Below are 23694 nucleotides of genomic sequence, written 5' to 3'. Positions count from 1 at the left end.
AAAACAACAAATTTAAAAGAATAAATTTCAATTCTAAAGACACTATTAAAATTAGTAGAATATATTTCATACATGAACTAAAATACGCACTTACCAAGCAAAATATTACACATTACACCTCAGAGTCCATAGCTTTCTCAATTGTAAATTTAAAGCATAAAAATAATTCCAAGAGATCACATCGAATTGAAGTAACTTATGTTGAGTTTCTCCTTTTTTATAATCACTGTGCTATTGTTGTTTATTTCTAGTCTGCAATGCTTTTACACGCAGGCATGGATAGGACAGGGAATGGAGGCACAAACTGTGTTCAAAACAAGCTCAAACAATTCCAAACTGTTATAAATTTGCTTTCAAAATGACTGTATGAAGCTGAATCTTCATGTATCTGGGAATGAATGTATAACTAAGAGTACTCCAGGCCAGGTGCAGTGGCTCACGCCTGTAATCCTAGCACCTTGGGAGGCAGAAGTGGGTGGATTACCTGAGGTCGGGAGTTTGAGACTAGCCTGACCAACATGGAGAAATCCCCGTCTCTACTAAAAATACAAAAATTAGCCGGGCATGGTGGTGCATGCCTGTAATCCCAGATACTCAGGAGGCAGAGGCAGAAGAATCGCTTGAACCCAGGAGGCGGAGGTTGTGGTGAGCCAAGATTGCGCCAGTGCACTCCAGCCTGGGCAACAAAAGATAACTCAGTCTCAAAAAAAAAGTACTCCAAATTGACTTTCATGTAGAATATAATGTCTATTAGAGGATTGTTAATAAAAATGTGCTAAATCTAGGCATACATGTATATTATTAACATTCAGGAGTAACCAAACACACAGGTAAAACTTAGACCAACATATGATTGGTGGAGGGGGAGGGTAGGAGAAGTATTCTATCACTGGCATTATTTATTAATAGGATTGCCAGTATATAGCAATAATGAAAAACAGGCCAATCTATGCTCTACACACAATGCACCCACTTACTGCCTGCACCTAGGGCTAACTGCTCCCATGGCCCACCTGGAGAAGCCGCTGCCTATAGCCATCTTGGAAATCTTTAATAAAACTTCTGACAAAAATAAGGCCAAAAGGACAGTGCACTGGGTTGAACAGTGTCCCCCCAAAATTCACGTCCACCCAAAAACGCAACCTTATTTGGAAATAAAGTCTTTGCAAATATATTTAGTTTAGTTAAAATGAGGTCATACTGGGCCCTAACCCAATGGCTGGTGTTGTTATAAGAAAAGGAAATAAGAGACACACACAGGAGAAAGCTATATGATGGTGGAGACAGAGATCAGAGTGATGCATCTACAAGCCAAGGATTGCCAGCAATGATGAGAAGCTGAAAGGGGCAAGGAAGAATTCTTTCCCAGAGCCTTCGGAAGAAACACGGCTCTGCCAACACCTTGATTTTGGCCTCCAGCCTCCAAGACTGTGAGAAAATAAATTTTAAGATACTCAGTTTATAGTAATTTGTAATGATAGACCTAGAAACCTAATACAGAAAGAGACACACTTCATAATCTCTGTGCCCTCTCAATACAAAAATACACCTTGATTATTCTTAATTCCATATTCTTTGGCTATGTACTTTTAAGGTCTTTAGAGAGCCAAGAGTAGCACTTAGAAAAAATTCCACTAGTATTATATTGGTTTGTTGCCCTGTACAATTTGCAAAGATGAAGACAGGAATTTAAGAGACAAAGAACAAAGTGACATTAAAAAAAAAAAAAAAAAAAACTGAAAAAGAAAAAAAAAATCCCAATTGTTTTTCTAATTGTAGTAGCCATGGACAATCATTCGCCTCCTCTGGCTTGGGCACTATGAAATACAAGTTTTAATTGATTGTAGAATACTTATAATTACATCTATTTTCCTACAATAATTTATTTGGAGAATCTTGATCCCAGGAGCAAATGTACACAGCAACAGCCTTCTGCTGCTTTCAGCAAAATGATACCTTATACAAGAATACTTGGGAAATTCTTATAAAATAAGTTAGGTGTAAGAGAAATATCAACTAATTGGGTTCGTGTTTTTCCATAAAGGCAAGCCATAATAAGCATTCAAAAATATGTATTAGTTCATAAAAACACGTTACCTAGTCAATTCAGTACAATCAATCAGTAGGATAAAAACACTCAGTTAACCTGGGCAGAAAATGGCAAAAACTGATTGGTCAGATTTTTTATTCCATTTACCCAGAGTATCCTCTCCCATTCCCACTTATACATAAAACTTTTTCTTTTGTTAAAAAATCAGTTTAGTTTCCCAAACTGATAAAGCTAACTCTCCCAGACTCACATTCTAAGGTCCCTCATGAAATGATTTATTTGGCAGAATTTATGATATCCCAATATTTATTTTTTATTTTGTTATTTCTTAATGTTTAAATTGCCTGTTGATATTTTCCCTGTATTACCTCCCTTCTTGCTTAAACCATTTGCCCCAATGTCACTCAACATAAGAAAATTCTCAGTCATCAAGATATTCTGCCATGTTCACAAAGAAATGTAGTCAGCCCTTTCCTCTCTCACGCGCGTGTCTGCATTCCTTTCATGATTCCACACATTTCTGCTGTATGGGCTGCATTCAAAATCTGTAACTTCCCCAGGACCTTTTCTCTGAGTCAGATATGCTGCTGTCTCCTGATATACTCAGTTAAAAAAAAAAAAAAATCCTAAACACGTTTCTAAGCTCAGCGGAAGAGGAGAGGCAAGAAACAAAGATATAAAACTGAAGCAAGATGGATTTCAATGAGGTATATTTAAAATAGAATTATTTTTGCATAAAGCAAGCCCAGGGTAACAATAAAACCATCACGAAACAAGAGCAATAGAGGTGAAATAAGGAGGGGCTGGTGATGAGAAAACAGTGTTCAATGTCCTGTCTGACACAGTACCAAGTGCTGGTGAGCATGAGGAGCCCAGGCAAGTCTCATATAACCACTTCGGATGGCAGTTTAGCATAATCTAAAAAGCTGAACTCATGCATCCTCCGTAATCATGCCATTCCACTCCCAGCAGATATGCCGTTGGGGGCATATGTGCTCCGAGTGTTATATCAGTAATGTTCACAGCAGCATTACTTGGAATAGCCAAAACTGGCAACTACTCAAATTGCAACAGCAAAATGTGTAGTATAATAAAATCTTATACAACTTAAATAGACAAACTACAGTTACACAGAGCAACAAACAGCAGTCCCCCCTTATCTGCAGGGGATACACTCCAAGACCCCCAGTAGGTGCCTGAAACTGCAGATAGTACCGAACCCCATATATACTATGATTTTTTCCATCTGATAAAGGAGAAGGCTGCTGAGCGACTAACAGGTGGATAATGTATACAGCAAGGATATGCTCAACAAAGCGATGATTCATGTCCTGGATAAGACAGGGCGGGACAGCACGAGATTCCATCATGCTACACAGAACAGTGAGCAATTTAAAACTCATGAATTGCTTATTTCTGGAGTTTTCCATTTACTATTTTCAGACCACAGTTGACCACGGGTAACTGAAACCACAGATAAGGAGGCACTACTGTACCTAAATGTCAAAAACACAATGTTGAGCCAAATTAGCCACACACTAAAAAATACATGCTATATGGTTCCACGTACATAAAATTCAAAAAGAGACAAAAGTAACCTAGTGATGGATGTCAGGATAGTGGATCTTTGGGAAGGAAACAGGGGTCATTACTGGGGAGGCTCGCAGAAGGGAGGGGAGAGTTTGAGGTGTGAAGTGCTAGTAATTAATGTTCTGTTTCTTGAACATGTTGACGGTTACTTGAGTGTTCATTTTCTCATAATTCATTAAGCTTTTCACTTATGGCTTGTGTATTTTTCTGTATGTGTTATATTTCACAATAAATAAAAAATAAAATGTTATTTGACCAAAACTCCCTAGCTTTCTTTCTCGGGCTCACTTTTTCACCCTAAAACTCCACTGACAAAAGTGTTTGCAAGTCTTACAGACAGAAAATATACTTCAAGTGGTCCGAGAGACCTTCAAAATTACCTCCATCCTCAAGCTGCATCCTTTCCTCCCATGTGTTATCTTTCACCACTATTACAACTAAAACAGAGCCCCTCATCCCAAAGTGAATCCATCCTCTTCTTATCTCCTACCTCCCAGAGACCTTGCCCTCTCAAATACCTCCCTGCTTTCTAACTCTTTTTTGTCTTTCCCTCGCTACTGGCCCCTTTCCATCAGGATTGTGCTATTGCCTTCCATTCTCTTAATGGTATCCTTTTCTATGTTGAAATCATTTCAAACTTGTAATAAAGTTGCAACAATAATACAAAGAACTCCTATATGACCATCACCCAGAGACACCCCCCCATTCAAGTTTTCATCAGTTGCCCCAATAACAATATGACAAAAAAGATCACTGCACTGCACCCAGTTCGTACATAGTCTCTTCCAGTGTGGAACAGTTCCTCAATCTTTCCTTGACATTTTTGAAGATTATAGTAGATTGAAGACTGAAGACTGAAGGCCCTTGTGTCCTTTCAATGTGTCACATTATTATTGAGTACCTCCTTACTTCCTGGAACAGCAAGATATTTCAGGCTCCAGTTTGAGAATCAGTCATTTCTCCAAAGAGACCTGATTGCTTTTAGCACAGAGTGGTATTCCAAATCAAGATATGGGTCCTAAATTCATTCACTGCTACTAAAGAGCCACTCTTCCCAGGCGCTCTGAGAAAGGATTAGGAAATGTGTGAAAAGAGCTAGGAAATGTGTGTGTGTGTGTGTGTGTGTGTGTCCACTCACACATACACATGCATTTACATGGACATTTCTTTCTCTATCTGTCTATACATACTGAAAATCATGACTTCATACTATTAGCTCCAATTCGAATCCACTGTAGCTTTCCCCCTTTCTATGTTGATACCACCTTTCTCCATTCATGAAAAGCCTGGCTTCCACCACTTCAATATATTTACTTATTTGTTCAGTTGCCTGTGTGAAGCCAATCTGATCCCAACTGGCCACCATTATCACCTGGTCTAAGCATAGCTTCCAATCAGACATTTTCAGAAGAGTTGCCTATATTCACCGTCTTTACTTCCATACCTTGAGTCATTCCTCAACCCACTACAATTTGATTTCCATGCTGATCAAGGTGACCAGTAATCTCCTTGACACCAAATCTAAAGGATCTTTCTCAATTCTTTTCTAACTTGAACTCCCTTGCAGCATTCAACACTCTGAACATTCTTTGCTTCTTAAAACACTCTTTCCCTCTGCTTTCTGTGATTCCCCACTCAAATCGGTTTTCCCTCCACCTCGTCAACCATTCCTTCTTAGATTCTTCTACTGGCTTCTCCCCAAACCCCAACCTTACTAATTATGACTGCCTGGGGTTCTGTCCTAGCTCTTTTCTCTGTGCCATCCCTGAGGTATTTCATCCACTACCATGGCTACAATTATCTACATTCTGCTGACTTACACATCTATATCCTTAACCCACATGCAATCCCTAAGCTTAAGATCTATCTAATGAAACACCCATCAAATATTATTCCTTGGGTGTCTCTCAATCACTCCACACAAAACACATCTGACACTGAAATAATTTCCACCCAACCCCTTCCCCCAAACCTTCTCTTCTTTCTGAGTAATGTAACTCAATGAACAGAGTTGCCATCTGTTCAGCAGCCCAAACCAGCAACTGAGGAACCATTCTTAACCCTTTTTTCCCGCCCCCACATCATCAAGCCTGCTGATGTTATATCCTAAATCTCTTTCAGATTTATTTCCTCAGCAGTTCTGTAGACCAACCAATCCTCATTTTTTGTCTGAATCACCACCACAGTCTTCGAACTGGCCCCCTACTCTTGCCATTCTTCCAATCTGATCTACACAATCTTTGTAAAATATGCATATAATCCTTACCCCCTCCTTAAAATCCTTCCAAGAATCCCAGCAGCACTCAGGACAGTGCTTGTTCCTTCATGTGGCTCACTAGGCCCTGCAGGACCTTGTCCTAGCTACCTTTACAACACCATCTCTTGCTCTTCAACTTCAAACTCAACCACAACTGCATTGAAATTTCTTTCACTTCCGCAAACACACAACATCCTTTCTAGTCCTTGGGCCTTCACATTCTTTTCCCTCTGCCTCTTTGCTACATTACTCGGCCAAATTCTACTTATCCCTCAGAACACAGGCTCTGGGAATCTTCCCAGAATGCCCCTGCTCTGCACTTCCATGGCACTGTCTACATCTCTAGAGTGCTAATGTATTCCAATTGCTCATTTAATCATTTAACTTCCCAGTCAGATTATTAGCTCTACTAAGGTCTCAGAGAGAAACAGAAGCAGTGTCTTAGTCACAGCTCTATCACCAGCACCTAGCAAAATAGCCAAAACACAGTAGGTGTGCCCTAAGTATTTACTGAATGAACCAGCCTCAAAAATAGCAACTCTACGGCAGCCACAGCCAAAGAGCACATTTCACACACATGCATTAACTCAAGGTGTGGGGCAGTTACATCCTCCTTCACTCCTGTTGCTGCTCGATTCAAAGGTTGGCATCTTTATGTGTAATGAACAATAATACAATCATATTAGCCTGAATGAAAAAGAATTATTTCCCTTAGAAAAAGACAGAAGTTCCTCTTATTTCTCTGTAGTAAGTTGGAATGACTCATTATTTTTTACATTTTCATGAAAACAACACACAACAAACTCACTGTGTGAGACAGCACACGTCCTCTCAGCCAAGAGGGATACAATAAGAGTGAACGCTTTGGCCCTTAAGACGGGTCCAGGATGTTCTCCCTGTACATAACTCTGTGCATGTGCACACACACACACACACATACGCTCTCTCCCCCCCACACACACATACACACATACACACACACTCTCTCTCTCCCCCCTCCCCCCCCACACACATTCACAGTGTCTCAGAAAATACACAGCATGATTGAACAAAAGAAAAACAGAAAATGCACTCCTGAAGGACATATCTCCATCCTTAGCATGTTGTCTGGCCCACAGGAGAGGAAATACCAAATGTGAGAGGTGACACCAGCCAACTGTAAACACCGAAGCTGGTGTCTGGGAGAGGAGGAGATCTTTGAAGAGGGTTAATACCGTTTCTACTAACTATATGCCATGACTCTTATAAGCCAGATCCAAGCCATCTCGTTCTTACTGTCCCCATTTTACATATTTCGAGATTAAGTAAGTAGCCTACGGCTAATAAATAACAAAGTGCAGTTCTTTCCAGTTCCTAGTGCTATATCCTAAAATGGGTAAAACTGAAAATTCAGAAAACACCAGTAGAAGCACCTTATTCAGAAAAATGAAGAAGAATGTCAGAGGAAATAAATAAAAGTTAAAAATTATTGGTTCTGGGGAGTAGGAAGTAAGAATAAGAAGTGTTGGGCAAGAGGTCTTATTTTTCATATAAACTTACTAGTAATATTTGAGTTTTAAAATTACACATGTATTATTTTGATATAAGGTAGAATTTTAAATCATAGCAGGAGACTACTTATTGACAAAATAATATCTAAAGTATGATCCATTTAAAAATATAAGGCTGGGAGCAGTGGCTCACGCTTGTAATCGCAGCACTCTGGGAGGCCAAGGCGGTAGATCACTTAATATCAGGAATTCAAGACCAGCCTGGTCAACATGGTGAAACCCTATCTCTACTAAAAATACAAAAGTTAGCTGGGTGTGGTGGTGGGTGCCTGTAATCCCAGCTACTTGGGAGGCTGAGACAGGAGAATTGCTTGAACCCGGGAGATGGAGATTGCAGTGAGCCAAGATTGCACCACCGCACTCCAGCCTGAGTGACAGAGCAAGACTCTGTCTCAAAAAAAAAAAAAAAATATATATATATATATATATCTATATATATGTGTGTATACACACACAGAGAGAGAAGCTTTTGAATGCTGTTACTAGAGATGATCTCTGATGGGTGGGGACATACGAGTTTTGACGGTTTCTTCTTTTCCCATGAAGATCTGTATTATTATTTTTCAAAGAAATAAAATTATTTCACAAAATATTTTAAATTACCTACTTACCTTAGCTGATTTTTCAATATTTAAGCCTCCATCCAGTTCAAAAAGAATAGTCATGTTGTACCCAGTCTGGTTTCCATGTCCATGAGGCCACCAAGTTTCTACAGTAATATTCTTTTAAGAAAATTAAAAAGTCACTCTAATATGTCATATTTTCAGTAAAAAAGGCTCAAAGCATTACATCAATTTCTCAAATAGTCAAGTATAAAACTCTAGGTTCTAAAACAATGTAAATCTCCTTACCTATATTATGCCAAATCAGACCAATTCATTGATAATATTTAAAAATCAGCATGCTGGGAATCTAGCATGGATCAATACATCAAAAGCAAAAGGAAAGAACAGAATAACATGAGTGTTCAGAAAAACAACTCTCCCTATCTCTAACACCGAGCTTACATTTATTCCACATTCTTAACACTTCAAATGGGACTTTGAAGTTAACTCTTCTTTCAAGCCAAAAACTAAAAATCATTTTGAGTTCTTACTTTATCTCAATAGCTACTGAATGTTATTTTGCTCCACCTTTTTCAGTACACAATTATCAATTAGAGGAATAGAAAAAAGAAAAGATAAAAATAATCCATTCTACCTTGATGTATGAAAGATCATGAGTTTAAGAATTAAAATTATGCATGTAGAATAAGTATCAATAATCAAAATAATTGACATTACCAAAAATAACCACTGCTATTTAAATATAATCCATAGAATGTATTTTGGCTTCAGGATACTACAAATACTACAGAAAATTAAAATATAATGATAAAAATAAAATGAGAGGAAGAATTACCAAATTAATGATATATTCTCTATTTTCTTCATCTTAAAATTTGGGAAAATCATTCTTTAGCTCATACTCACAGAAAATATATGAGAGACTAAAAATAGAGAAGAAAATGACAAATATAAGCAGAGAAAGTAGATTTTTCTTTCATACTTAGTCCCTCCTTTCTGATCATTTCTTTAGCACAGGTATTGCTTTTCATCCAGTGCTTCTCAGGAAGTACCATCATTTACCTTGCTAATGTTCACAAATAGCTCAACAATCCTTCTCCCAGGTTGAAGTTCAATGTTGTATGTCTGTTGTGTTTGCAACTTAGGGATGGCTACGATCACTTGACCACCAACTGGCTTTGAGCTGACAACATCAAATGTAGACTCTATTTCCAGATTCCACTCCTGGGCACTCTTATCTAAAATATAAAAAGAAAAAGAAATATATATATATAATATGCTAAGCATTATCACTGCATTTCTCAGGATTCATTGAAGGTAAGACTAAAGCAGCTTCAAACCCAGTACATGCTCCACAATGCTGTCATAATCAAAACTTCGTGGAAATTTCTTTTAATCTTCAGTTTAATCCTTCATTCTGAAGAAGAATAACAAAAATGATATATTTTATATAGACTTCCACTCTAAAAATGTTATGATTTTAAGTCATAAAAACTTTATGGAGCATAAACAGAAAATGACAAATGGAAAGATAAAATAAATTTTCCAAGAATAATACACATTTGTTCCTTTTTATAAAGTAAAAATACTTCATAAAGTGAAAAGTAATAGTATTTTACTTTATAATGTAAATGGGTTTTAAAGTTATGTAATAAGGTATAAATTTATATGTATTAAAATTAATCAAATGTGAAAAAATAAAGTTACACTTTAAATGTAGATAATGTATCCAAAAAATATTTCCTGAGGACTTTCTATGTGCCATGTACTCCACTAAGTGATGGGAATTAAATGGTGACCAGGATAAACATGGTCCCTACTCTCATGAACTAAAAGTCTATACACAAATTCAAAAGCATAATAATATCAGGACAGGAGAAATAAAAGGTTGTCCTGAGAAATAAAAACAGGAAGTCAGAAAGCACAGCTAATACAGAGAGGGCGCAGGAAGGCTTTCTCTCTCTCTTTTTTTTTTTGTTTTTTGACACAGGGTCTCACTCTGTTGCCCCAGGAGTGGTGCAATCATAGCTCACTGTAGCTTTGAACTCCTGGGCTCAAGTGATCCTCCTGCCTCAGCCTTCTGAGCAGGTGGCACTACAGGCATGTGCCACCCACCTAGCTAATTTTTTTTTTTTACTTTTTGTAAAGATGAGGTCTCACTTTGTTGTCCAGGTTAGTCTTGAACTCCTGGCCTCAAGCAATCCTCCAGCCTCCACCTCCCAAAGCACTGGGATTACAGGCATGAGCCACCATGCCTGGCCAAAGAACACTTTCATTAGAAAGTGGTATCTAGCTGAGACCAGAAGGATGCCTCAGCTAAGTACAGAGGAAGATGATAAGGATTCTGGGCACAGAGAAGCATGTGAAGGCCCATGAGTGAGAGAGAGCAATGCCATAACAAGGCAAACAAGGAACTTGGGCAATAACAAAATTGATGAAGGGGTCAGCATAATTGAAAAGTTGAGCACAGTCTTTTCGAACAGGTAAGGAGTCTGGCAATTTCACCCCAGATCAATGCGGAGTCATTGAAGATTTTTCATCAAAGAGCATGACCAGATTTGCATTTTATAAGAATTGCTAAGGGTCCCAGCATAGTGATATACCAGGATGAATATGAAATAAGCAGAAAGATATAAAATCTCTCTGTGTACCAAAAGCCCCAGAAAATGCCGCTTGGAAAAGCCAGGAACAGAGAGGAGGCAAAGAAGAGTGTTGATCAGAAAGAAGAGAAAACAAGACGGAAGAGGAGAGTTACAGGGAAAGAAGAAAGATGAGGGATGAACTTTGGGTGCAGAGTTTGGGGTGTCAGAATGTTTCGAAGAGGTTTTGAAGTAGAGTTTTATATATGTGCAGTATGACTCTGTCCTCCATTTCCTGTTAAATTTATATTGTTTGTATAATGTCTCTGGGATTGGATTTGTGTTTAGTTTTTATTTTTAAACAAGATAGAGCACTGGGACAGACTTGGGACAAGAGCAGGATGGAAAAACAGATCGTTTTTTAAAGTTACGCAGAAGAAACTGGTGATGAGATCTCAAAAAAGCTTGGAGGTACAGAGGGTTAGAGTGAGCAAAAAAGGTTCTCATTCTTTGCTGCAACAGAAAGAAAGGAGAAGAGCAGTGACTGTGCAGAGGCACTTAAGTTTCTATGACTCGTGGCAAAATATGGAAGGAGTTCCTATTTAGTGGCTTCTATTTTTCTCCAAAGAAAGGGGAGGGAGAAGGCTACTAGCTGAGAAGTATCTTAGAGACCTTTCTCCTACAAATAAAGAAGAGATTAATAATCATGGCTTTGCTGCAAAAGAAAAAAAAAGCTAGGTTTGTATGCTGATCAATGACAAAAGATGTTATAACTGGCACTGTTTACAACTGTAGGACCACACCAGGCCTGTTCTAAAGATGACCCCAGCACAGTTTATCATTTGCATCTCCCATCAGCCAAAAGCATAGATTTGATGCACATTGAAGTAAAATTAATCCTGGACTTAAGAACTATTTTTGTTTATTAAATGATTTATTCTGAGAAACCCTAGTCAATGAGCCCTGAATTAGGTTTGTTCTGATCCAGTTAATTTTGCAGGTTACTTACCGATAGGCTCCAGGTTTTGAATCTATCAGCTGGTAGATCACCTAGTCTACTCGCTCACCAGTGTTTAATTTCCTCTATTCAATACATTGTCAAACTATGGTCTTTGGGACAAATCTAGCCCACCTCTTGTTTTTATAAATAAACTTTTATTGGAACACAGATGCTATGGACTAAATGATGGACTCCCCCCCTAAAATTCTTATGTTGAAGCCCTAACCTCCAGTTTTTTATGAAGTAATAAGGGTGGGGCAGTAATCTGTTAGGATTGCAGCCTTATAAGAAGAGGAAGAAATAGATATCCGTCTCTCTCTCTACTATGTGAGGACATAGCAAGAAGGCATCTGTCTGCAAGCCAGGAAACGAGCCCTCACTGGAAACCAAATTGGCCAACACCTTTATCTCGGACTTCCCAGCTGCCAGAACTACGAGAAATAAACTTCTGTTATTTAAGCCACTCTGCCTATGGTATTTTCTTAGGGCAGCCAGAGCAGACTAATTTAATAGTCATACTCATTTGTTTACTTATTGTCTTTGGGTGCCTTTGCAATACAACAATAGAGTTGAGTAGTTGTGACAGATGCCTAAACTATTTTGCTATGTGATCCTTAACAGAAAAAGGTTGCTAATCCCTGCCCTAGAATATTACCCCCCAAAAACGCCATTCCAACCTTTCTTTAAATATCTCTAATGACAAAAAACCTCTGCCTCACAAAGTAGCCTTCCCATTTTTGCCAGGCTTGGCTATTGTAAAGACTCCCTTTACACTGAATTTGAAATATACTTCTCCTTAATATCCACCTAAAGATTTTAGCTCTGTCCTTTGAGCACCTCCTACCAACCAAGCAGGGTCCTGTGTTGTTTTCTGTTACTTCTTCTTTGGTAGGAAAATCAGCTGTTAGTGACAGCCTCTGACAGGAAAACAAATAATGCAATCCTCAAAGGTCATTGGCAAAGTTCCCCAGTTTCTCTTGCTTTGAACTTGGAAGGTTCTCGAGCAAGTCCGCACTCCTCCAGAGCATCACCCGTTAACACCCCTGGGAACTACTAAATGAAAAAACTAAGGTTGTAGAATTAAAAACACAGTATGAAGATCTACGAGCCTAAAAAGTTATCACCAGATATACTTAATAACATATTTTTCCCCTCTCCTCTTCTTTCAAATAGCGTAAACCCCTTCCTTCCAGTGGCACATGGAAAAGTAGGTAATTTAGGTTCACAAGGCACAAAGTCTTAAATAACCAGTAGTTTTCCTGATGTTCTTTGGTCATAAATTGCATAATCCTATTTGTAGTTAAGAAGAACTCCATCTTATAAATTAAGCCCCATTTCTAGAATACAGCCTCCTATTGTCTCTCTCCTAGCATTAATAAGTCACCATGTCCTGAAGAACACTTATCATCACCAGCTCTCCTGCAGTAAAATGCAAGATCATTTCAAAAATGGATGAAGTACTGGGGGTGAGGGCAGGAAAGAAGGATTGCTACATCTTCTAGAATCCCCTACAGAGCTCGTCCTTCCAATCACACCACCAAGTTCTGCATCCTCTCTTCACTTTGACTAAACAACTCTGGGCACGAAGAGGACAGGATTCTTTATCAAAACAGGTGGAAAGGCAATGCTGGCCTGCCCTCTCCACAATTCGAGGCCTTGAGGCCCTCCCTGGCCTGAAGGCTTATTGGTGTCCTCGCTAATGTCCTATGCCCAAGCAGAAGAGATTATGTTCTATAGTTTGTTCATATAACCTCAATCAGGAAGGCAACCCAGAAGATGGTAGAGAATGTGGTTCTGGCCACTAATTCACTTTAAGGTTTTCCCAGAGATGACTCAGTGAGGGTTCTTTAAAAAAAGAAAAAAACAAAGAGCACAATGTGTCTGACCTGGATGGGAATTTGTAGAAAGGGTAAACAGCTACATAGCCTAGATTAATGTATACTGCTCCTTCGTTCGGTGTATCACAAGACAACTCTAGCTCATGTAGATGTGTCCAGTATATCAGCCTTCAAAATCCTCTCAAACATGCCAGCTTCTTCTTATATTCTCAAACAGTCTACTCCTTTGTTAAGATGTAGTTGGGGCGGGGGGAAAGCCAAAAAAAAAAAAAAAAAAAAAAGCTTTATTCAATTGTCTAGGAGAAAAAGGTATAAGGAGAGAATAAGAAAGTAGAAAATAAGAGGACTCAGTTACATTACTCAAGTGTGTCAAAAAGTAACAAGAAGACATACCCCCAAACTATATGCTAAGCCTTACTTTGATTGTAATAAAGACTCAAGTATCAATGTTTTCATCTAGTCATGTGACATCTAGTTTCAAGAAAAACTGGGTTGTTCCACACTTATACCACTAGGTGGTAATGACTATTCTAATTTACAAAGGAAAAGAACCATAAAATGTTCGAGGTAGAAGAAACTTGGAGATGTTCTCGTCACTTTGCAGATGTTTCTGAGGCCCTGACTGCAGCACTTCCCTGTTGAGCCAATGGACAGGCCGAGGGTCCAGGTTTCCTAACTCTGGTGCTCCCGACTTTCCATCAGCCTCTCGCAGCGATGCCTACCAAAAGGAATGACACTCACAGGTACACAATGATTGACATTTGTATATGAATAATGAGGAAAAGCAAAAGCAAAGGTACTTTTTGCCTTTCAGAGTCCTAAAGCCAAATGTCGAATATATTCAATGTAAAACAAAGCATTTTAGGGGCACTGTAACAATAAAATGTTAGCCTCTTATAAGAGGGTCTCTATAAAAAAGAATACTGAAATGGGCCGGGTGTAGTGGCTCATGCCTACAGTCCCAGCACTTTGGTAGGCTGAGGCAGGAGGATCTCTTGAGCCCAGGTGTTTGAGACCAGCCTGGGCTACATAATGAGACCCCATCTCTAAAAATAATTTTAAAATTAGCTGGGTGTGGTGGCACACCTGTGGTCCCAGCTACTTGAGCAGCTGAGATGAGAGGATCGCTTGAGCCCAGGAGGTCAAGGCTAATGTGAACTGAGATCGCTCCACTACTCTCCAGCCCGTGCAACAGCACGAGACTTTGTCTCAAAGTAAAAAAAGAAAGAACACTGAAATCTACAAACATAGAGAATATGTCTGATCCTCTGCTAAATGTATATTTACATGATGCCACAGTTCCTGTACTTATCAAAATGGCATCTTTGTAACCTAAACTAGCTGATGAGGGCACTAAAATAGTTATGTGAGCATTTCTGTCAAGCAAATGAAATCTATTTCTTGAATAACTACTGTCTGTAAACCTTGACAGGCATTATAAATTATATCCCAATCCAAAAAGGCAAATATGTTGTCTCTAACTCTTTGAACATATTTAGAAAGATAAAATATACCCAGTGTCACAGTTAAGAGTACAGGATGGCATCGGGAACCATAAGGACTAGCAGGGCAGTGAAAGTTCAGAGGCAGGGCACATTCAAGTCAGCAAGGGATGAATCTGCAAACACTGGTAGATGAAAAAGATGCTTCATCTCATTGAGGGGAAAAGCTATTCAAAGATAGCTGCCTGGATTAGCTTTGCCCTGCTGAGCTCCTCACAGCTCCCCCTTTTGCAGGCTGTCTTCTTCCTCTATCTTTAATAGAATATGAAAAGCTGCAGGGAAAGGTAGTTATGTGCATTTAAAGAAACAGCAATGACACCAAATGAAATGAACGAGCCATGGAATTTATAAATTCAAACATTAGATATTTTCCTGTACTCCTGCCAGAATCATGGGACAGACTTAAGCAGCTGCTTTTCAAAGAGCTAACCATTGCCTCAGCCAAAAACGCTGGCCCACAGTTAGTTAAAACAGCTGTTTTCCCTCTTCTTCACCAAGCAGCAAGATCTCCTTGCCTACTCAGCAGCACAAAAACCTTGAAAATGAAATCAAGGCAAAAGAGACCCAAGGCAAAATGTTCCCTAGAACAAGGATAAGTTAGTAAGCTCCAAAGAAGAAAATTTACTCAAGCAATGAGGAGACTAATCAGTGGAAAAATTATTCAAGCAACCTACCCTCTTTATGAGTATTTCAGGCAAAATACTCATAAAGTTATTTTCAAGGATTATTTTATGGAAAAAATAATTTAAAGATGAATGAAAAATTGATTCCAAATGAATGCATTAAAAAAATGCATGCTTATCAAATAAACAAGACTGACAAATCTTTATTTTAATATTATATTCTCTGTATTAAGCCATAACCCAAGGATTGCAATGCCCTTTAATCTATTGAGCAGGCCGGGGTCTGGCTGAGAGCTAGCCCACACTACAACTCCACGGCTAGGTCATCCAGGAAGAAGAGGGTGCTTTAGGCTGAGACAGCAAGTAAATTTGGATAGGGTGGTGAAAAGAACATCTTTAAGGTAGCAGAAGTGTCCCAAGCACATGTCAAAGATTCACAGCTCATCTCAGCTCAAGAAGACAAGGCAAGGGAGCTCACACATTGAAAAATATCTCTATATTATTTATTTCTAATGTGGTAATAAAAGTGAACAGTGTATTGTTTCAACAGAAAATACCTATTGTATATTTTTAACTCAGTATGTTTATATAACTTTATGAAAAGTTCATAAAATTAGGCAATCATCCCTTCCTAATAAATGTATGGCCTAGTGTGAATAGTTCACATCAGATTGTAAACATAAAAGACCTAGCACGGACAAGATAATCAATAAATGAATATATGTCTGTTTCTCTCTCTCTCTCTCTCTCTCTCTCTCTCACACACACACACACACACAAAATTATCATCATCATCATCACCACCATCCAGGGCCTTCAGTTCTGGACAGATTATTTGCTTATAAATGTCCTTAATCCTTGGAATTGAGGCATCTGCCCTTAGCAGTTACCCTCTCCCCATATGCCCTCCTCACATATCTTAGTATCCCAAGTTCAGCCCAGACTTCTCCCTTTCTTCTCCCAAATGATGAGGTCAGTTTCCCTCCCAGCCCTCATCTCCAAGGGAAAAGGACAACAGATTCTTGCTGGGTTTCCACGCCCACTAAAAAGCATCTCAGTTTCTCTTTCCAATACAGCGTTACCCTTTCACTTTTTAAAGTATTTTAAAGTTACTCTTTCACTTTTTAAAGTAACTATAATAGTTACTGATATTTAAAACCTGATTAGAATATTTCAGAGCTAAGGAAAAATCTTTCAAATTAGTATTTGCTAATGAGGTTTTAAAGAAAGTCACGCCAATGAACTGGAATCTCGTAATGTTTAGATAAATCACAAAGGTCTTAGAGATAAACATAAACAGCAGTAATTTCTGTTTTCCTTTGACCTCAGTATTTTTTCAAATATAAATTGTTTTATTATTAACTACCTTAAACATTAAGAATATGTGAACATCATTTAGGAAGCTGAAGTTAGGGCAAATCAAACAAATGACCACAGGATATTAAAAAGTGCAAAAGTTTAGAAACTACTATTTTTAAGGACTAAGAATACAAAAAAGAAACATAGATATATACATATATATAAGTAAATGAATTCACAAGAATTTCACGTTAATTTTTAAAAGTTTAATAGCCTTCTTTCTGTCATACACAATTAAGTTAGGGAACTATGGTTGGTCCTTTGATCTTCAGGAGTAAACTCACTAATTTTATGTCAAGATATAAATTGAACACTTGAAAAAGCACAAAGATGACAGTATCTCTTTCTAGCCTCAACAGGGGGAAGGCAGAAAGTGTCCCATAGACAAATTAGTTTAGGCTTTCATATCAAGTTAGCTGAAGTTACTAGACTAGATTAGTTTGTTTTAATAACTACTTTATCCACTTACTACATATACATATATATAACAGAGGCCCAATATAGAAATTTAGAAAAGACAGTTAAACAGAAGAATAAAACGCAAACCATTTGTAACACTACTACAGAGATAGCTACTGTTTGCATTAGTTTTTGTTTGTTTACTTGTTTGTTTGTTTTTGAGACAGGGTCTTGCTTTGTCACCCAGGCCAGAATACAGTGGAATAATCTTAGCTCACTGCAGCCTTGACCTCCCAGGCTCAAGTAATCCTCCTGAAACTGCCTTTGCAAAATTATAACTGAGGAAATTATGACAATGAAAGAAATCAGACCTAATCTACTCCATCTTGCTTCTAACATTTAAGCTGTTCTTATTCATTCCGGGCAGTAGGCTGAACTAACTTTGGGAAGGAATTCAGCTCATGGTTTGACTCTGAAACAAAATGGATAACAGCCCTTTCCTGAAAAGACCCCTTCTAGCCTGGGGACCAGTCTGCCTTTGCAGGACTAACAAATTAGCTACAAGATTAGAAATTACAGTTTAGGGGTCATGCAACCTCTGGCTCCAAGAGTCTGAACCTCCCCAAATTGCTCCTGGGGATAACATCACTATTGTAAAACCTAGATCAGTGCTTGAGATATTCTGCAGACCCTGCACTGGATGGATCAGCTGACACTACCCAGACTGGTAATCTGGCTCAACCATTTCTGCCATCCCACTCAGGAAAGAAGACAGCAAGAAAACCTTACTTCATTCCCCTTATGATTCCGTCTCCAACCTGACCAATCAGCACTCCCCACTTTCCAAGCCCCTACCCACCAGATTATCTTTAAAAACTCTGATCCCGCCCAGCATGGTGGCTCACGCCTGTAATCCCAACTTGGAAGGCCAAGGCAGGTGGATCACGAGGTCAGGAGATCGAGACCATTCCCACTAACACAGTGAAATCCCATCTCTACCAAAAATACAAAAAACAAGCCGGGCGTGGTGTCGACCGCCTGTAGTCCAGGCTACTCGGGAGGCTGAGGCAGGAGAATCACTTGAACCTGGGAGGCAGAGGTTGCAGTGAGCCGAGATCACCCCACTGCATTCCAGCCTGTGCGACAGAGCAAAACTCTGTCTCAAAAAAAAAAAAAAATTTGATCCCAAATGCTGAATGCTTGGGGAGACTGATTTGAGTAATAATAAAACTCTGATTTCTCACACAGCCAGCTTTGCCTGAATTACTCTTTCTCCATTGCAATTCCCCTGTCTTGATAAATCAGCTCTGTCTAGGCAGCAGGAAAGGTGAATTTATTGGGCGGTTACAATCCCACCTCAGCCTCCAAGTACTTGGGACTACAGGCATATACCACCACACATGGCTAATTTTTTCTTATTTTTTGTAGAGACAATGTCTGCTCAGGCTAGTTTCAAACTTCTGGCCTCAAGTGATCCTTCGAACTTGGTCTCCCAAAGTGCTAAAGATCACAAGCATGAGCCACCACGCCCAGCCTTGCATTAGTTTTGACCCACCTCATTTCATACTTAAATTTTAAAAATGAATACATTTTATTTTAAATAAAAATTATATGTATCTTTTTTATTATGAACTAAGCTTTTTAAAAAATTTTCAGTAACTCTCACAGTGCCTGCCTCATAGTATATACCAAATAAATACATAAAAGTATCCACACCACATTAGCTTATTCTTTTATTATTTTTCAACATTTAAATGTCTATTGATATCAGTGATAACTGCTGTCTTCCAGATAAAAACTGAAAAAAAAAAAATTCTGAAAAAACTCCTAAAGATAGAACTCTTTTAATGCTCTCATGGGCTTACACTCTAATTTTATTATATCAAACAACCAAATTGATAACTATAAAATTAATTAGAAATATAGGAATTACTGCTTAACATGAACAAAGCACATCTTCTTAACAGGAAACATATATTTCTCTATGTTAAGTACAAAATATATTACAGTCATAATATTTCAAAAATGAGGGAGGAGCTTCAAGATGGCTGACTAGTGCATCTGGTATTTGCCACCTCCACAAAGGAGAACCCCTTCAGATAGATCACCTATCAAAAAACACTGAATTTCAACAGAGAAGTGACAGAAAACACCTAAGGTAAGGAAGGAGAGAAAAGCAAGGAACCCTGCTTAGCAGGGACCAGCTGAAAGCCTGGAGAGGCTCCCCAGTGCTGGGAGAAGGTGAGTGGCCTCCAGTGGTCTACATTCCCATTATGGACTCCCACAATCCTAGCCATGAGAGAGCACCTCCACCCTCGCAGCCCCCAAGACTAGTATAGGGAGCTACAAGATACGCAATGGCATTGCTCCAGAGAGGGAGCTCCTAAGCGGTTACAGCAAGGCACCATTTTGAGGGCCTAGCCCCGAGCAGACTGCATGCTGACTTTGGGCTTAATCGCCCCTACATCTCCACATTCCTGGAGACTTACTGACATCCCCATGTGTAGCCAGGCACTGCTGCTGGCTGCTGCCACCAATGCTGAAGCAACTCCACCACCCCCAGGAGCAAGGCTGCTGCACATTTCAAAACACCCTGTGGAAGGGCTACCCTGCCTATCTCCACTACCTGGGGCGAAAGTGCATGCTCTCCAGTCACCTACAGCTACTGCCACTGAAAGCAACCCCATCCTTCCCAGGAGCAGGGTGGCAGCACAGTCACTACTGCCCCCACCCACGCATTCTGCCAGTGGTCTGGATATCATCCCATGCCTGCCTACCACAGCCAGCTCCCACATGCACCACTAGAGGGGTCTGAGGACAGGCCTGCCTGGCCTGGCTCTACACTCCCACTCAGTGCCTGAGCAAATGGTCTGGAAGCCTGGGGATCACCCTGCCTCATCCACCACTGTTGGTACCTGAGCACTCCTCCCAGGAGCCTGAGGACATGAACACTAAATCTGCAGCTACTACCACAGCTAACATCTGCCTGCATGTGCCACCTACAGGCCTGGGGACTAGTGTGCCCAGCCCATTGCAGCCACTGTCAGCACCAATGCAGACTTCTTCGAAACCAAAGGATTGTCCTGCCACTGCTACTGCCGTTTCCCATGCCGTACCTGCTGCCCAGGGGCCTGAAGACCCACCCATCCAGACCAGCGGTCTACCACTGCCACTGCCAGCACCTAAGCAGGCCAGTCACCTGGAGGCCCAAGATTCATCATGCTTGGACTCACTAACACCAGTGCCAGCATATACTGCACCGAAGCCCAAGGACAGGCACACTCAGCCTGCTGCTGCCACCAGTGAAGTCCAAGTACTGGCCCTCTTGATGTCCCCATCCCCAGCAAAACTTCACTACAGCCTCCACTAACAACTATACCCTAAGTCACTGAGGAAATCACAAACGCCACTGATGCTGTTTACAGTTGAAGAAATCATACAGAAACTATACTATTGTAAGCACTCAAAATCAAAGCAAAAGTGCCCTACCCAAACAATACCACAGATACATCTTCAGGAAAAATTCCTCCTCTATAAAAGTGAATTCAAAAAATTGGAAGAAGTGGTTGTTACACCAGATGCATGGATATAAACATAAGGACACAAGAAACATGCAAAAGCAAGGAAATATGACACTTCCAAAGGAACACAATAATTATCCAACAAATTCCAATAAAAAGTATGAAATCCCATATAAAGAATTCAAAATAAGGAAATTAAAGACATTCATTGAGATGCAAGATAACTTGGGAAAAAAAAGAAATCAGAAAAACAATTCAGGATATCAATAAGAAATTTACTAAAGAGACAGATATAATAAAAAAGAACCAAACATAAATTCTGGAGCTGAAGAATTTGTTGAATGAAATACAAAATACATTTGAAAGCTTCAACAATAACTAGAGAAAGCAGAAGAAAGAATTTTAGAACTTGAGGACAGATCTTTGGAAGTAAACCAGTCAAACAAAAATTTTTTAAAAGAATAAAAAAGATTGACAAAAGACTTCATGCCATATGGAATACCATAAAGTAACTAAATATTCTAATTTTCAGTGTGCCAGAAAGCAAACAGAAAATTACAAAGAGAGAAAACCTACTTAACGAAATAATAGCTGAAAACTTCCCAAGTCTAGCAAGAGATTTAGTATCTGGATACAAAAATCTCAGAGATTCCCAAACAGATCCATTCAATAAGGCCTTCTCCATGGCACATTATAGTCAAACTGTCAAAAGTCAAAGACAAAGAGAGAATTCTAAAATCAGCAAGAGAAAAGCACCTAGTTACTTATAAGGAAACCCTCATCACACTAACAGCAGATCAGATTTTTCAGCAAAAACCTCACAGGCCAGGAAAAAATGGAATGATATATTCAAAGTGCTGAAAGAGAACAGCTCCCAGCCAAAGATGCCATACCCAGCAAATTTATCCTTCCATAAATAAAGGACAAATTGTCTTTCTAAGACAAGCAAAAGCTGAGGGAATTCATCACTGCTACACCAGCCCTACAAGAAACGGTTAAGGGAGTTCTACACATGGAAGTGAAAGGATAATACCTACCATCATGAAAATACATAAAAGCATAAAACCACTGGTTGAGTAAACACAAATGAGGATCATAAAGGACTCAAATGTTAACACTACAGAAAAACACCAAACCACAGTGATAAACAATAATAGAAAGAAAAAAAGGTATACAAAACAACCAGAAGTCAATTAATAAAATGACAGGAATAAGCCCTCATATATCAATAATAACCTTGAGGGTAAATGAATTAAACTTTCCACCTAAAAGATATAAATTGACTGACTGGATTTTTTAAAAACATGACAAAACTATATGCTGCCTACAAGCAGCTCAACTCACCCCTAAAGACATATATGGACTGAAAGTAAAGGAATGGAAAAATACATTCCATGAAAATGGAAATAAAAATGAGCAGGCATAGCTATATCAACATCAAATAAAACAAAGTTTAAGTCAAAAAACAGTAAAAATAGACAAAAAAGGTCACTATATCATGATAAAAGGATCAAATCCACAAGAGAATATAATAATTCTACATATATCTGCACCCAACTTGGAGCACCCAGATTCATGAAGCAAATATTACTAAATCTAAAGAGAGACAGATTCCAATACAATAATAGTGGGGGATTTCAACATCTTACTCTCAGCATTACACAGATTATCTAGGCAAAAAATTAACAAAGAAACATTGTATTTAAGCTGTACTTTAGACCAAATGAACCTAATACACATTTACAAAATAGACTATGGCTACAAAATGCACATTCTTCTCATTAGCACATAGTATATTCTCAAGGATAGATAATAGGTTAGGCAAAAAAATGACTCAACAAGTTTTTAAAAATTAAAATCATATCAAGTATCTTTTCAGACCACAGTGGAATAAAACTAGAAATCAATAACAAAAGGAACTTTGAAACCTGCACAAGCACATGGAAATTAAACAACATGCTCTGAAATGACAACTGGGTCAAGAAAGAAATTAAGGAGGTAATAAAAAATGTCTTGAAACAGATAAAAATTGAAGCACAACATATCAAAACCTATGGAATACAGCAAAAGCAGTGCTAAGAGAGAATTTTATAGCAACAAATACTTACATCCAAAAAGTAGAAAGATTTCAAATAAACAACCTAACAATGCTCCTCAAGGAACTAGAAAAACAAGAACAAACTCAATCCAAAATTAGAAGAAGAAAAGTGATAATAATGATCAGAGCAGAACTCAATGAAATAGAGACCAAAAAAAAGCAAAGGATCAATGAAATGAAAAGTTTGTTTTTTGAAAACAAGATTGATAAACCCCTATGTAGACTAATCAAGGAGAAGACCCATTAAACAAAATCAGAAAGCTGTACTTTAGACCAAATGAACCTAATACACATTTACAAAATATACTAATATTTTGTATATTATTATATACAAAATATGTATACATGAGAAATGAGAAAGGATACATTACAACTGATACTACAGAAACACAACAGATCACCAGAGACTATTATGAACAACTATACACTAACAAACTGAAAAACATAGAGGAAATAGGTAAATTCCCAGACACATACAACCTGCCAATACTGACTGACAAAAAAATAGAGGCCAGGTGCAGTGGCTCATGTAATTCCAACACTTTGGGAGGCCAAGGCAGGAGGATTGCTTGAGAACAGGAGTTGGAAACCAGCCTGGGCAACATAGCAAGGCCCTGTCAGGAAGGAAAGGAAAGGAAAGGAAAAGAAATAAAGGAAAGGAAAAGAAATAAAGGAAAGGAGGGAGAGAGGGAGGAAAAAGGAAAAGGCAAGGCAAGGCGGAAAAGGAAAGGAAAGGAAAAAAAGGAAGAAAGGAATAAAGAA

General features: G+C 38.8%; 1 protein-coding gene across 6 annotated transcripts in view; it reads right to left on the bottom strand.

The window, feature by feature from the left end:
* Positions 1–23694, bottom strand: part of MANBA (mannosidase beta) — a 113912-nt gene that overhangs the window by 50512 nt on the left and 39706 nt on the right. For all 6 annotated transcript variants that reach the window (XM_055296891.2, XM_063611146.1, XM_055296893.2 and 3 more), the window contains 2 exons: positions 9076–9251; positions 8059–8169 (listed from right to left, as the gene is read on the bottom strand). In XM_055296891.2, coding sequence (XP_055152866.2) covers positions 8059–8169; positions 9076–9251 — 287 coding nt within the window. The remainder of the gene's footprint in view (positions 1–8058; positions 8170–9075; positions 9252–23694) is intronic.

The sequence above is a fragment of the Symphalangus syndactylus genome, chromosome 10 (assembly GCF_028878055.3).
Source record: "Symphalangus syndactylus isolate Jambi chromosome 10, NHGRI_mSymSyn1-v2.1_pri, whole genome shotgun sequence".
Taxonomy (NCBI): Eukaryota; Metazoa; Chordata; class Mammalia; order Primates; family Hylobatidae; genus Symphalangus; species Symphalangus syndactylus.
Note: the sequence above shows the minus strand (reverse complement) of the source record. Positions and strands in the feature narration are given on the sequence as shown.